Genomic DNA, 15,247 nt, shown 5'->3' on the forward strand with positions numbered 1-15,247 from the left:
CTCTATTTCCAACAAACAAAACATCTTCTATATCATTAAATAATGCAATTTGCCACTAAAATTTGCATTGTTTAATGATTTTATAAATTATTTGCATATAGTTAGCATACTTTTGTTGGTACACTAAACAGTTCAGTGTTCTATACTATCAAGAATGCTACATCCACTCACCTCAATAACAGCAAAGTGTTAGGGTTGTTCCTACTAAAACTGTGCTAACATTACTCTAGTCTATACTTTTATTTTCCTCTGGAAAAAGTGAAAATGAACTGATAGAAGGTGTAGTGGAAGTAACTGTGTCTCCAGCACACACACTGGAACATCAGAACACAGCATCTGCTTCTTGGCCTGCTATCTGTGCTAGAACTCATTTTCTAAAAATCAAGCAATATCACACTCCTTGACATCAGAAATACAATCACTGAAGGACAACAGTGTCCTGCTGTGGTACACTGATTGCATCAGCAGGTCTTCTGCCTCCCAGCACACAAAGAACGAGGAAGGCAACACCGGTGTGATCTGCTTGCAAGGAGCAAATACCACTCTTAAAGCAGTATTACCGAGAATTACCATATGCAACCTCTGTTAAATGCTTGTAGGCTTAGGAAAGGAAGAAAATTAATGCTGCAGATATTACTGAGAGCTGACAAGTATCGTTGGTGTTCAATTAACTAAATGTAACATATAATTTCCCTTTGAAAATGTTGGAAAAAATCAACTGTGAAAGACTGCAATTTAACATCAACGTTTAAACAGTCGGGGTTACAATTTTAGAAGCTCATTAGTCTGAAGGTGTATGATGATATTCTGAAAAGATGAATGACTAAAAACAGAGTTAAAAGGAAAAGATATTTGGGCATGAATACTTGATCTGAAATCTCTGTTCAATTCCAGGCAATGTTGCATCTCTAATTTCCGATTGTGAGCAGCTTTGCCAGTTACATCCATTGCATTCTTTATGAAATAATAAGAGGTCACCTTTTACTTAAGGAATTAGAACATTCAGTATCTTCTTTCTGAAATGCAGTGAAAAGATAAACTGTTTTTATTAGAAAGCTATCACTTAATATAAATAATTTGCACAGTTTTTTCCCACCCAAATGCATGTAGTCCAACCCCTGGTCTGACACTAAGGTCAGAAAGAAAAACATTCCAGACAATTCTCAGGTCAGGGCAACTAAACTAGAGTGTCTACAAAGTGGTAAATTTAGGCTATTCAATAACAACAAAGAAAACAGTGACTGAAGGACATGTGACAAAGATTAATGTCATCCCTCTACCCACCAAAAGTAAGCCTGAAGCTTGATAGTGCACTTTCCAAACAGCACCTGCACCAGAATAAACTCAACAGTCTCCTATCCCACTGAAAGCCCAGCAGTTGGTGTGCCGTGTGTTACAAACCAATGTTTTAGTTTTTCCCTCAGATGTACTAGAGACAACTACTGAATTCAAAACAAAGCCACTGATCCTTCTGACATGACTAATTATAACCAAAATACCTTCCATACTCTGCCATACTTTTTGCCAGAGCTGACCAAGGGAGTAGCATCTTCCCTTTAGAATTCATGTCCTATATCCATCCTATACCTGAGGGAGGCAACAGCAGTAGAAAACAAGCCAAAAAAGTAAAACACACTCAGCCAAAATCCTCTTCTTTCCTCAATCACTATTAAGTTGCAACGAGACTAAGATATTGTTTCTTCCTTCTACAAAAAATTCTTCTGTTTAAGATTTTTATAGCAGCTAAGGCAACAATAAATTTTGAGTATTTGATGTTTCATTTCATTTAAAAACATCCAGACCATATGGGACAGCTAAAACAAATGAAACTATGGGCAGTAAAGCATTACCGGCTCATAGCTCTTTCCGTAAGCAAAGGTAAAGTACTTCTGCTAGGTCTCTCTCCCATGTTTATTAGAAGGATTATAGACTTCAAAGATAATAATTAGGCACTGGTTAAAGTCTTATGAAAAATGATACTTTCATATCACAGAACTGTTAACTCCTCAATAATTTACCCAGTTATTCAATCAGTACCCAGTCTGGAACATAGACTTTCACAGCACAAGCTAACTAGTCTAGGTGAGCACGAGATCACCAAGTTACAGTTCAACCGCACAGGTTTTGACAGCTGAGTCCCAAACTTTTACAGATTTTTAGTCACATCTCTGCTTAACTAATTGCTCTACTATGCAATGACAGAAGCACATTACTTTGAAACTGTGTCCTTTTTGTCTTAGTCTGCCTTTGATCCTGTAAAGAAACACATAGTCAAAGATACCAGGGTGAAATATAAGCAAGGTTCAGCTACTGTGCTCAAGCAGCAAGATGTAAATGTTTAACCATGTTCCAAAATGGATATGCATAAACAAGCAGTGCCTTGGATAATACTCACTAAATTCTGCTTCAACTAAAAGGAACTTCTATCCTTCTTCTTGAGAGGTATGGTCTGTAGCTCAAGGACTGGAAGTCATTCCCAATGAGGAAAGGTATAAAAGCACTAAAAAAAACCCTAAATAACCAAACAAAACCAAATACCAAACAAAAACAAAACAAAAAACCCCCAACAACAGAACAGAAGACCAGTTAGGCTGGTTGGTCTGACTGGGGCCAGGGAGGATCTTCCATCTCTCAATACCACAGCAGCACGGCAAGAGGTGGCAACACAGCAGCACAAAGGGAGCCACACCTTCACTGCCAGCTCACTCCTGCATGGCCAGCAAAGTCTCTTTTGGTGTCTTACTGGGATGGTAAGTGTCCTAATGTTTAGTCTAGTAATTCACTAAATTCCGGTTTAGCTTTTGGGTGGTTTACTTACTAGTAAGTAATAACTGTTTTGCTCTTTCAAGCTGCACACACCCTGCTTATAGAGTCCCTTTTGAAGATGCCTGAATTATCTGCCCCAAAAAAAAGGATTACAGCATTACAGATAAGGAATTTGAAGAATAAATGTAGGAAGTGAAAACTCCTGAACTGTAGAGACGGGTCTAGAAAAGCTAGACTTTAGTATCCCACTCTTATGTACAATCCTAATCTTTGAAAGATTAAGTTCATTTATTCAGACTTAAACACAACTCTCAATTCCTAGGTTTTTAAAACCTTTCTGCTTTGACTCCAGTGTTGCTTAAAACTCAAAATATTTTTAATGCAGCCAGTCGAATGAGACAAAACAAATACTATGGAACTACATTTGTATCTACTAAAGTTTATCATTTTTAAGAATATTCTTTAACATGATCATGGCCTGTTTTATTACGCTATTGTAACAAAATAAGCACTGGTGAACAATACATCATTTCACTCCTAAAGCAGGGACACACAGTCTTGCAGCTCTGGCATACCCACGATATTAATTCCATTCACTTTATATTAAGTGAATAATTTGTTTACATATCCAGGCAATCACGTTTATCATAGAACATCACACGAACATTAATATTAATAAAAATCTTCTGTTCTACGGCTACAGATTTAATAATTCTGTCATGTTTATGTATTATAATATGTTCTATTGCTTCAAAGACAGCATACATTGGTTTTTACTGCTGTTTTTAACCTTTTAAGTAGTCTTTTGCAAGTCAAAGTTACCAGTATTAAGTGAATTAATGGGTTGAATAAAACTTTTGAAAACAAACAACCCTTCCCCCCAAAAACCAGCTGTGTTATTCATAGTTATTGAGATATTCTTCTCCCTTTTTTCTTTTCTCTCACACAGAAGTACACTCAGATAGACATTCCAAGGTCATGATAACATCGATTTTCATGCACACTCGTGCCAGTAAGAGTGCTGCAGATTCTTTTCTGCCATGCATCCCTATTTCCTAGTATTGTAAAATCGATTTTCAGAGCTGTATACAATTACTGATACTGATACTTAAGTTTTTACCCAAAGCTCATCCCAACAACTTGGCATGATTTGCATGATTACACAGGCAGGATGCAACCATTTTAGCTCCATTATCAAAGGCCTTTAAGCCAATGCAAGACCACTGGCTTCCACAGATTCTGCACTAGGTTTCAAACCAGGCTGTAGCCCCATGCCACTGTCACCCTGTATTACTGCATGTGTTCTTATACTATTTAGGTAGCTGCTACCCTGGAACGTTTGCAGTACTTTTTCCCTTCATTGCACCTTCCCCGTGATTAGGGATTGGTCTCTTTTGCTGTCCAGCTTGGCAGCAGAAGATGCACTTAAGCCCTGCATCACAAACACCCTACAAGAAAGTACAGTACAGAGACTTCTGTTCAGTGCCTGGCTTTTCCAGATTAGCCTGATGTAAGATTGTAGCACAGTGGTATGCACAGTGCCTGCACACACCTAACAGCTGATCAAGTTCACTGATCCTACTAGATGGTCCACTTTAAGGTCCCACTACCAAACTGACATGACTGATATATCTTCCCTCTGCAAGTAAACCTCAGAGGCTACCACCTCAGGCTGCTCCATTTGGGCAGTGAGTTGGCAGGGGAAACAAGCCAACTAGCAGGCCGTGATTCCTGCCTGAGCAATGCTCTCGGCACAAGCTGTCAGCGCAGTCAGCACTGATCAAAACTGAACAGTTCCTCTTAAACTGCTCTTTCAACACATGAAGGCATTCATCTTCCTTTACACAACACCAGTTTTCAGAAGTGTTTAGCTTTTTTCCTCACTAGAAATTATTACATTTATTAGTACTGCAGTATCACATATGTAAGTGCTATTCGTGGATAGCACTGTGCTAAGCAGTGTGCAAACACAATTCAAAGACAACCCCCAACACAGAAGCTTGCAACTTAAATAATCCAAGATGCTTGTCCAACTCACACTGGACTCTTAGCTTCAGTTTTCCATTAACATACTTCATTTCAGTAAATCACTCTTGCAGAAACCCATAGGAGTTCTGCTCATGGATTTCATTTACCACAGAATAAGGCTTAAAAAGAAATATTGGATATCAATCAGTTTTAGAGAAAAACAACTGCAAGTAGATTCATATTCTATTTTCTAATTCAGGAATGTTCTTGATCAGCCTATTATCTCTGAACTAGTATAACATCACTGTTTTTGAAAATAAAAATGTAGATGATACCACACACCAACACTTGCACACTTAAAATATGAATAAAGTGATGTATCGTGGTCCTAACTCCAAAATCAGTGAGCACTGCACAATGGAGAACAGTGAGATCCCAGGAACACAGACAGAGCCCACCGATACTGAGGAGGAAAAAGGAGAACAAATGCCTTTTAAAAACCAAATGCACTCCTTCTGATTCAGCTGCCCAAATACATATGTCTAAAACACTCTACAAATGTTTGAATGCAGGGTATCCCACTGGGGGAAAATTGAGTAAATGTCTCTGGGAGGCTGAGTTGCCAGCTGGGGTTGAACCAGGACCATCAGTATAAATGAAATGAAAAAGAGTCTAGATTTAAGTCCAGAAATACCACTGAAGTTTTTCCAAAATACTAGTATCAGGATATGAGAATTCCTGGGGTTTTGAGCCAAAACAAGGAAGAGCCTCATCCCTTGCAATGAATTTAGAAGGCAAAATGTGCTTCCCTCTACCACTCTGACACTCTTCCTTTGACTAACAATCTTTTTTTAATATATAAAACCATTTAAAGAAGAAATACTAAGAGTGAGTTTCTTGGAACAGAAGGCAAGTGATAGACACAACCTTTGGCCTGACTCAGAGACAGCTGCATGCGACAAGCACACGCCTATCACAGTCTTCTGTAGGAGTTATCATGTCAAGGTAAGATTCCCTAATCCCTGCCATACACATCATTCCAGTTTGGTAGTACCTATTTCTGGGAGCATTAATTTCTTATAGTCAGCAAGACAGATCAAGTCATGCAGGTAGAACTGTGCCCTTTTCTACTACAACTAAGAGAAGGAAGATGCCATTTCTAACCTCAACATAACCTCAATAATGCCAAAGAAGGGATACATCCTCAATAATGCCCTAGTGATGGGACATTCTCCCTCACTGGTCATTGGTCTGCAGCATGATAAAAAGCTAGGGCTCTCTGTAACTGCTGTCGAACTCTGTCACAGACTTAAATATCAAATGTTTCCGTAGGGATTATGTTTTTTTGTACATAGTTGAAATGTACTGAAGGTGACACTATTTGGGATCGTACAAACAAGTAGTTCCAACATAAGGCTTTGTCAGCTCTGCATAAAAAAACAGTAACAAATTACCTGATAAAGACTAAAATAACCTATAAATATCTAAAGCTCTATGTGTGCTAAAGATCTGCTGTACTTCCCATATATAACTATATGCAAAAGTTGTAAGCATAAGTTGGCCACTAGTGTGATGTGTCTGCAATATTTATTACCAATTTTCTACAAATCACCTACTTTCTCAGGAACAGTAAAAATTGTAGTAAAAACTAAAGCTGATTTTGAACTCTTCAAGGAAAAAAACTACCCAAGCAAAAAAAAAATAAAATCTGAATGTACTGAGACAAGTTAAGAGGGGAAGGATCACAGAAAGGGAAAATAAAGAACATTTAAAATATTTAAAAAAACATCTTCTCATATTTCCCTCCACAAAACCACTAATTCCCTTAAACTGTGACATTCCACAACACTATCTATATGCTGTTATTTACCTTACAGATTTGAATTTTTAGCACAGAATTGTAAATTTCCAATATAAGCAATTCTTCAGTATCTAAGCTCAGAGTTCACTCAGCATATTGGCTATCAGCACTGAAGTGACAACCATGGACTAGACTTCTCACTGTGCCCTGCTCATCAGATCAAGAAGCAACAGAAAATCAATAGCAAAGCTTAAATCCACACTTCAGGGTGCATTTTTCAAACACATTAAACTATTGGAGCAACAAATTATATTTTGAGTGACAAGAAGTTGTTTTTTGCTTTTTCTAAGGACTGCTTTTGAAGAATTATGGGAAATAGTTTTGACACATTCCGAAATAAAATATTCTGACTTCTTTAAGGTTTTGATTAAAATTAGGGAATAAAAATAACTATCATGTTTAAAAATACAAGGATAAGAGATTTTAACTTCAGATCCAGTAAAGAAATAATGATTAAAAAAAATTCCATAAATTGCTTTCCTATCTGAAAGAATTTGGGCTGTGTACAATCACTCTTACTGACCAGACCAAACATTTTTCCCTGAATTATGTTTTATAGATTGAAGATTAATGAAAAAAAAAAAACAAGTTTTGTCTTTGAAAGCAAGAAAGTACTCCTCTGTAATTATTTTCACTCTCTTCAGACTTTTCTTTTTAGAGAAACAGTTCTGACTTTGCTCACCATTCTTGGAAATATACATGAGCTTTTCCACTTCATTCTGCTCTATAACTACTGTACATATAAATCCTTTGTAAAAAAGGTGGAATTTAACTTAAAAAAAAGTTTTCCTAGTCTAATTAGATGACCCTGAAAAACAGATATAAAATCTTTTTTTTCAGTAAGCAAGGAGATTTTTTTCACATTTTTTAACTTTTTGTCTTTTGTACTACTTTTCCCAGTGTTAGGTCTGCTATTTTTGGACTAGAGAACCACCAATCTACCTTGGATTGATACATTTTTGGAAGGAATGACTATATCCACTGACACTGCACCAGCTATTGCTACTTTATATATCTATAAGGCTAATTCTAATAACCCAAACAAACCTGAAGAGTACATTCTTACTTATAATCTCAAAATCATTTTGCTGAGAAACAACAAATAGCATAATAGCGTAACTTCAAAGGCAAGTAAAATATGAATTTAAAAGAACAGCAGTCAAACTCTACATGCATTAGAACAGGTGTACATAAAGTATTTTGTCTTCAAACAGAAGCACAACTTCTGTGACAGAGTCCCTTGTTGCCTTCATTGTTTGATAAAACAATAGGTTTTATGTCTATTGATAACAATTGGAACAAAAGTGCAACCACTTACATCTGGGTTTAGTTATTAATTGCTTTGAGACGTTGTAGTGGTTTTAATCGAGGCCTTCCTTGGTGACCAGGTTGTAACCAAGGAAGAGGCAGTATTCCCAGTATTCCATACGATTTTTATGTAAACTGGGGTATAAATAAGAAGGGAGGAGAGGCCTTCACTCTCTTCTCTTCCGCCGGAGTTCGGGAACAGTGGGTCCCTGCATTGGTCTCGCTTATCTAAGGCTGAGGCCTGCAGCATCCACCGACCTGCCACGTGGAGGCTTGGGGAGTGCTGGCCATGTCTGCCAATCCTGCTTTTCTAAGGGACGTGAGATTTGTTTTACTAGTTATTTTACTAGTTCTTTGCCCTGGGGAAGGGGGAAGGGGGTTAATTGCTGCTGAGGGTTTGGGTATTTGGCAGGGAGCCAGGTCTTAACCATCACAGACCATCACAACAATAGCCTAACATTTACAGTTAATCTATAATCAGTTTGCAAAACCAGGAAAACTAGTAGGCACAGAACCATCCATTCAAGGTGCAAGTCAAGATGATGATGGGTTATCATTGCTCATTGTTGTTTTGAACATTTAACAGATAACTTCTGTCACCACTGGAGAAACTTGATTGCAATTAGCACATTTAGTTTTAGTGAGCCAAGAGAAGGTAAAGAACCATGATAAACAGCCAGCACTGTCCATACACAAACACTATTTGATCCGTTGACAGTCATGAGATTGAAAAAAATAAAAATAATGTGTCATTGTTTCTGACCTTCTGAAGCTAAAAATAGGTTTAAAATTAAATATCGAGGCTTGGGTTGTTTTGTTTGGTGATGGTGGTGTTTGTTTATTTTGGTGGTGTTTTTTTTCAGCTAAGAACATGAATCTTCACAATAGCACTGTAGAGAATGCTAAAAGCAATTCCCACAGGAGTGTGGCCTTGGGAGTATGCATGCAGTGTACAGTGTCAAATAAGGTCCTCAAGACAAGCAAAGAACTGAAATACATATTGAGAGGAAATTAGATAGCTAAGAAACATTTTTTCCTGCATGAATTAACAACTGAAAGTGTCAGTGTATCTTAACGTTTGCCTCCCAGTTGTCATGTCTGACCTGCTTACTGGAAACTTTATGATGGCATCATATTTCCAACAAATAAGACAGATATTTATTTGTAAAAAACAAGGATGAGAAAAAAGCAGAAAAGGATTTCACCTTCACATATTGATGGATTTCTTTTTTCTGTGTTTTTTTTGTTTGAATTTGTTTTTTGTTAAAAGAAGGAAAGAATACAGAGCATAAGCTAACGAGAGGAAGAAATTGCTGACTAAACAAACCACTCAGTCTGATCTGACTTCATTGCCAGAAGTTAGAGAGAGGTACAAACAGAACCAAAGATTGTGCCAAAAACGTACTCTCTGCACAAGAAGAAAATCCAGTTCTGTTTTCAGTTCTGCTGCTGCAAATCCACAGTAACTCAGGGCATGTGATATGAGCTGCCTGGATGTACAACAGTGTATCGTGGAAACATGTAGTTCATATTGCCCTGATACACGGGCACATTATTGTCATGTATTCAGAAAACAAGGTTCTTTCTTCCTTTGCACAGAAAAAATAACAGATCAACAGGAGTGACTACCTTCCACCTAGAAAAGCAGTACACTTCTCACAGCAGAGACAGTCCTACAGAAGAGTGAAGCAAATTTGTCAGATTTTTCAATTACATAATGCTACACATATTAACTTTCTTTTCCTTAAGAAACCAAACTTTTCTGTTTTAACTGCTATGAACAACTGATGACCATGCACGGAGCTATTTTCAGCAACAAGATCTGTGTGGGAGACTGCAAAAAGTAAAATGCTTGCAGTGGTTAGATCTAACAAAAAATTCAGATTTTCATTATGAAGCCCATATATGACAGAAAACAATATTTTGATGCTGCCAATGAGAAGACAGATATTAAAACCTATGCAATTTAATATTCCCCTCAAAACAGAAATAAAAATTTGAGCAATAAACCAGCAAGAACTTCTGGCTTTGTGTATGCAACACTTCGTGCTTTCCCTACCTTTTCTTTACAGATTTCCTCAGTAAGATCACTCTGCAGCCCTAACAAACCTGTTTATACTCAGTTGACTGTCCACCACCATTATCTGTACCACATTCTGCCCTCACGGATGACCTTATACTGGTCCTGGAAAATACCTTGCTCACCAACCCAAAGTGTCACTTGCTATAATTAGCATTCTGGGAGCTAACAATACAGACATTAAGGCACTGAGAAAGACACATGTCCTGTCTTAGTTCAGTGTATATCAAGTGATCAGTCAGATGACCATTAAAGCGGTGAAGTCTTTATTCAGGCAGTCGACTTCTCTGGCTCAACCCATGACCTGTCTCTATGGGGTTGTCTTCAGAGAGATGGATAACAATGCTCTTTCATGTTACCTTCCTCACTATGAAAATCAGTGCTTCCAAATCTCCCTTCCTATTCCCAGGACAGCCTGCAATAAGGAAAGCCTGGCTTTGAATAGAAGAACAATCTCAAAATCAGGCTGTCATTCAGCAGCAACAGCTTTTGCTGAGCACACACAACTTCACAGTAACAAGTCACTGCCTACTTCAATTTCCCCCCTCACTGAGAACATGGAATAGAATGAGAATCTTTCCTATCCAATTTTCAAATCTCTCCTAGTCAATTTTCTATTGAAATTAAAAAATTCCAGTATTTTAGTCTATTAAATATTATCACCATCATCCTGTTCCAATTTGGATGGTCAGCTAAATGATTTAATACACCAAAGAAATATTAAAACCACTAGGGCAAACCTTTATGTAAAGCTTCTATAGAACAGAAACTTGCTGAGCTTGGTGCTAGAGTGATGTAGAGAAACATTTAACACCGTTAATTTCATTAATGTAAATCACCCCTCATCAAACCAAATTCCTAAAATCTGTTAAATGTATCAAAATTCATTATGTTTTTTTATATAGTGTCAAGCAGAACAGCAAATACTCCTTCGAATGATAACAATTATTTTCAGGATAATTTTGTTTACATGAAATAGTCTACTGCAAAAACAGCACCCAAAATCTTCTAATTAAAGCTAAGCAAAAGATCAACTTAAAAGCAGTTGAAAAAAATACACTTTATTTTTGTAAACTAAACATCTAACTACCAAGCAAATCAAAGCCATTAAGATCTTGGGAGACATCTTCTAAGGATATGATCTCTACACAGCATAGAAAAGACTGAGTGGCCATATTTGTCCTTTCTGATGATAATGGCTATTCCATCTGTCTCCAACTATGCAAAAAAAGGGGATGTTTACTTTCAATTGGCAAACTGTTAAGAGCATTCCAATGTGTGGCGTTTTCGAGTTTTCTTTGGAAAGCTTTTTTTTTTTAATTTACTTCTCTATGGGCCATGGATTTACATGTTTTTGATGGGCTAATTATTAACTGGTATCCATAGTCAGTATCATTCATTTGGCAAAACACAAACATATCCTCTTAAGGGAAAAATCTGAGTCAAAACATGCAAAATTGGCTGTGCAGCTATCATGAATGACATAAGTATCTAGTTCCCAAGACCAAAATACATGCCATTTTGTGGTTTTGAAACATAAAATTAACAATTACTTTTAAACACGAAGAAAAATAACCTTCGACTGGATTCCACTCACAGAAGGCTAGGGACATACTAATCTGATGCTCACTTCCATATTTAACTTGCTTTTAGTTGTTTTTTGTTTCAGTTCTAGAGGAGTCTATGGCTATCCAGCCTACTGTCCAAATCATTACAGTCACTTCAAAAACAGCAACTGCAAATTAAAATATGGAAAATCCATTACTAGTTTAGCAGAGAGTTGAAGAAAATTCAGCTTTCTGCAACCCTGAGCTCAGTTTACCTAACCAAATAAATAAACTTCTTCCCAGGATCATAGCGATGCAGAATGGTGTCACTTTCTACATATAAATAAACACACAACATTAAAACTTTATGAAAGTGTTGCCTTCATTCTCCCTGACTGGAAAATGGGTGAGGTGGTCTTTGTTTCTTTTATTTATTTTAAGTATTACTTATATACTACACCTTCTTCTCCAGCCGTCTTTATATAAGATAAATAAATATATTTTACAAATCTGTATCAGACAGAAGTTGATATTTTTCAGTAATTTTCCCTATGAGAGACAAGTTTTATAAGCTTATTTTGAATGACCATGTATTAAAAAGTTAGTAACACAGTAATTATTTAAGGCTGAATAATAACAACAACCATCACCACCAGTTACATGTAAAACTGTGATAGCAATGGATGCTTAAATCATTCAAAATCACTTAAAAAGTGACAGTCTGAGAAATGCCTGAGTAGACACTCAGGAATTCCTGAGCACTAATTCTGTTGAAAAAAACTGGTAGGAACAGAAGTGAAGAATATGAGACAAAGAGGAGAAGCTTTGCAGAATTCAATTACATCTGAAAAAAGAACATGCTCATTAAAACACAGCTGCTATAGATTGAGTAAAAATCAAGGGTGCTCCTCTGCTGCACTATAGGAATGTCTTGAAACTATGTTATTCTTAATATGGTGTTTTCAGAATACTCTTAAATTATTAGTCTTGCTGTAATATGATGAAAAGACACTGACATAAAGCATCTCCTGTAACAAACTACACTCCACAATTCTAGCAATTTTAACAATAAAACTACAATAACATGACTCGGTTTATAAGATCAAGTATTTTTCTTTTTAACAAGTTGAGAAGTAATGCAAGAAGTAAACTACAAAAGTGTAACATTTGGTGTGCAATTTAACTGCTGATTTAAATCAGCTCGTTGTCACAAGTAACTCCCCTAAACTGCTTCCAAAATGGGCAGACACAGAAAGGAACAGGAAAAATAAAACAGTAAACAACCAGCAGCAGAAATGCCTTAAACATGTGATGATCTTCCAGCTTTGATAAGGAAAATCCATTCCAGGATCCAAGAGCTGTCTCAGGCATTAAATCTTCCATAGAGAATCATCCTAATTATTTTAGAGTTAATATATCGCATATTCCTAAGCAATCTTAGGCAATCAGAAGCTCATTTCTTTTTTTTGTTAAAGCTATGTTTGGGAAATTCAATTTCAAGCTGCCAACACTGACAGCCATTTATTCTGCACCTACACTGAAGTCTGTGAGAAGGGGAGGTTGGAAAACTAGACGAAATGAATGCAAGTCTGACTCTCAAAATCACTTTTTCTGATTTTCAGAGGGGGAAAGAAAAAGATATATTACTGCAAGTATTGTGCCTGTTCTCCTTTACTGATCTTGCCAACTTCTCAAACGTATTTTGCACTTTTTTCTTAACAGCAAAATAAAACTCAAATTACACCCCCCAACCATTTTCCATTCTATCCTCACTAAATTTATATTACAAACAAAATAAATGAAAAATCATATCAATGCAAAATATCAACAATTACTCTTAAATACATTTTATGGCATCTCTACTGTTTTAAGTTTTATCAAAACACTGAAATCAAATAGTAATGCTACAGTAAACAGTGGAGCACAAACCTCTCTGCAGAAGTCCTTCAGACTAAAAGGCAAAGCACTCTTGACAATCTCTGTCAAAGAATATAACCCACCCATCACTCAAAATATCAAGGACTAGGAAGCCCCATTCTAATAAATATTTAGGTCCCACGAATTCAAAACTTAAGAGACAAAACAAGATAGAAAGAACTAAGCAAACAAAACAACCTTACCTTTCACAAGCTCGGACAGTCCATGCAGCAATTATCCATAATGAGATACTAAAAACCAACAGTACAGTTCCTGGACATATTGTCATTAGAGTCTTCATAACAAAACGGGTATTGAAGTTTATCTTATTTAATGCTCCAATGCTTCTAGATGAGGCATCAGTGAAAAGTTTGCTATGCAAAAGCATAACTCTGGCAATAAGATATAGTCTTAAGAACATTGGTATAGATAAAATAATATCCACATCAGCTGTTGTTGTGGATGGAGCGTAAGAAAAGGCGAGCCGGGCTGTCCATGTGAACGTATAATTCCCAGGTATGGGATGTATAGCACACACCAGTATTTCCAAGCAGATAAAGAAAATACGCTCATAAGTCATGGCTATTCTCCAGTCATCTGCTCCATTGTCCACCATGAACAACTGAAATAATAAAATATAAGGTTAACTTTAGTATATCATTAACAAAACTTGTTATAATTCCACTTTAAAATACCACAGTTTTCAGAGCTGCCAATGACCACTAAAAAAAGGAAAAAAGTACGCCATTTCAGAAAATGGCATTACTAAATCATTATGAAGAGAAAGATAACTCTGGTTAAGACAAAAACAATTTTATCAAGACCTATTTTTAAAACTGCATGTGACACTAATTTTTCATATATTATTTACTAAGAATTCTTCATATTTTGTTTAATTGTAATTTTTTATAAAATAAAATTCTGGACCAAATAAGTTTTGTCCATTCAAAATCAATTGTATAGTCTAAGTTCATAAAACTGAGATTTAAATGTTTTCAGAATGGATATCTAAAATAGAAATTAAAAATACTTCCTGAGATGCAATGTTAAGCCTGCACAACAGCATATCCATGTTTCAGCCAGGGTGATATTATAGCTTTTGTCTTTAAGGCACCAATACTGACCAATGTAAAATGTAAAACTACATAAGGAAGTGTGCAAAGATTCAAAATGATATCTCATCATGAAAATATGAAAAGTAATGTCCCACAAATATCAGAGCAGCCCAGGCAGCCAGGGGATGTCCATTAGTAGCTCAAAATTAAATGCACATGTTGGTTGTTGCACAATCAAGGCCTTCAGCTTGCCACCCAGGAATAAAGGTTCTAAAACATTTCACCCTGTTGAGTAAATTATGTTCCTGATGATTTACTAAATAAATAGTTGATCAAACAATACCTGTCACTAATAGAGAGTTGAGGTATGCAAGAACCTGCAAATACACAACTTTTTAGAGAGGTACATAACCCATATGTACAAAGAGAATACAATCTCATTGACAGAAAAAGACCTTCTCCTCAACTATAGGCTGAATCTAAACAAGGCTGTTCAGTAAACAGTTAATAGGAAATAAGAATACTTTTGCAAGATTTTTAAAATTGGATTATTTCAAAATGATGGGTGAAAAGGCAAAGTACACAATGTGCTCCCTAATGTAAAAGTACTTTGAGCATACTAAACACTACATACACAGTGGAAAAGACACTCATCTGCACTGCTCTCTGCCCCTTTCCATCTTTCAGGAGTTTAAAAATACAAGCCTCATTCCTCCATATGTGTTTTTTAGCAATCAAAAACACA

General features: G+C 36.3%; 1 protein-coding gene across 2 annotated transcripts in view; it reads right to left on the reverse strand.

Moving 5' to 3' along the window:
- The window catches only part of KCNN2 (potassium calcium-activated channel subfamily N member 2), a 71,871-nt gene that overhangs the window by 36,721 nt on the left and 19,903 nt on the right, over nucleotides 1-15,247 (reverse strand). For both annotated transcript variants that reach the window (XM_027906551.1, XM_027906468.1), the window contains exon 4: nucleotides 13,651-14,069. In XM_027906551.1, the coding sequence (XP_027762352.1) occupies nucleotides 13,651-14,069 (419 nt within the window). The remainder of the gene's footprint in view (nucleotides 1-13,650; nucleotides 14,070-15,247) is intronic.

Source organism: Empidonax traillii, unplaced genomic scaffold (genome assembly GCF_003031625.1).
Source record: "Empidonax traillii isolate 1590-97213 ecotype Southwest subspecies unplaced genomic scaffold, ASM303162v1 scaffold3:size4013460, whole genome shotgun sequence".
NCBI classification, from domain to species: Eukaryota; Metazoa; Chordata; class Aves; order Passeriformes; family Tyrannidae; genus Empidonax; species Empidonax traillii.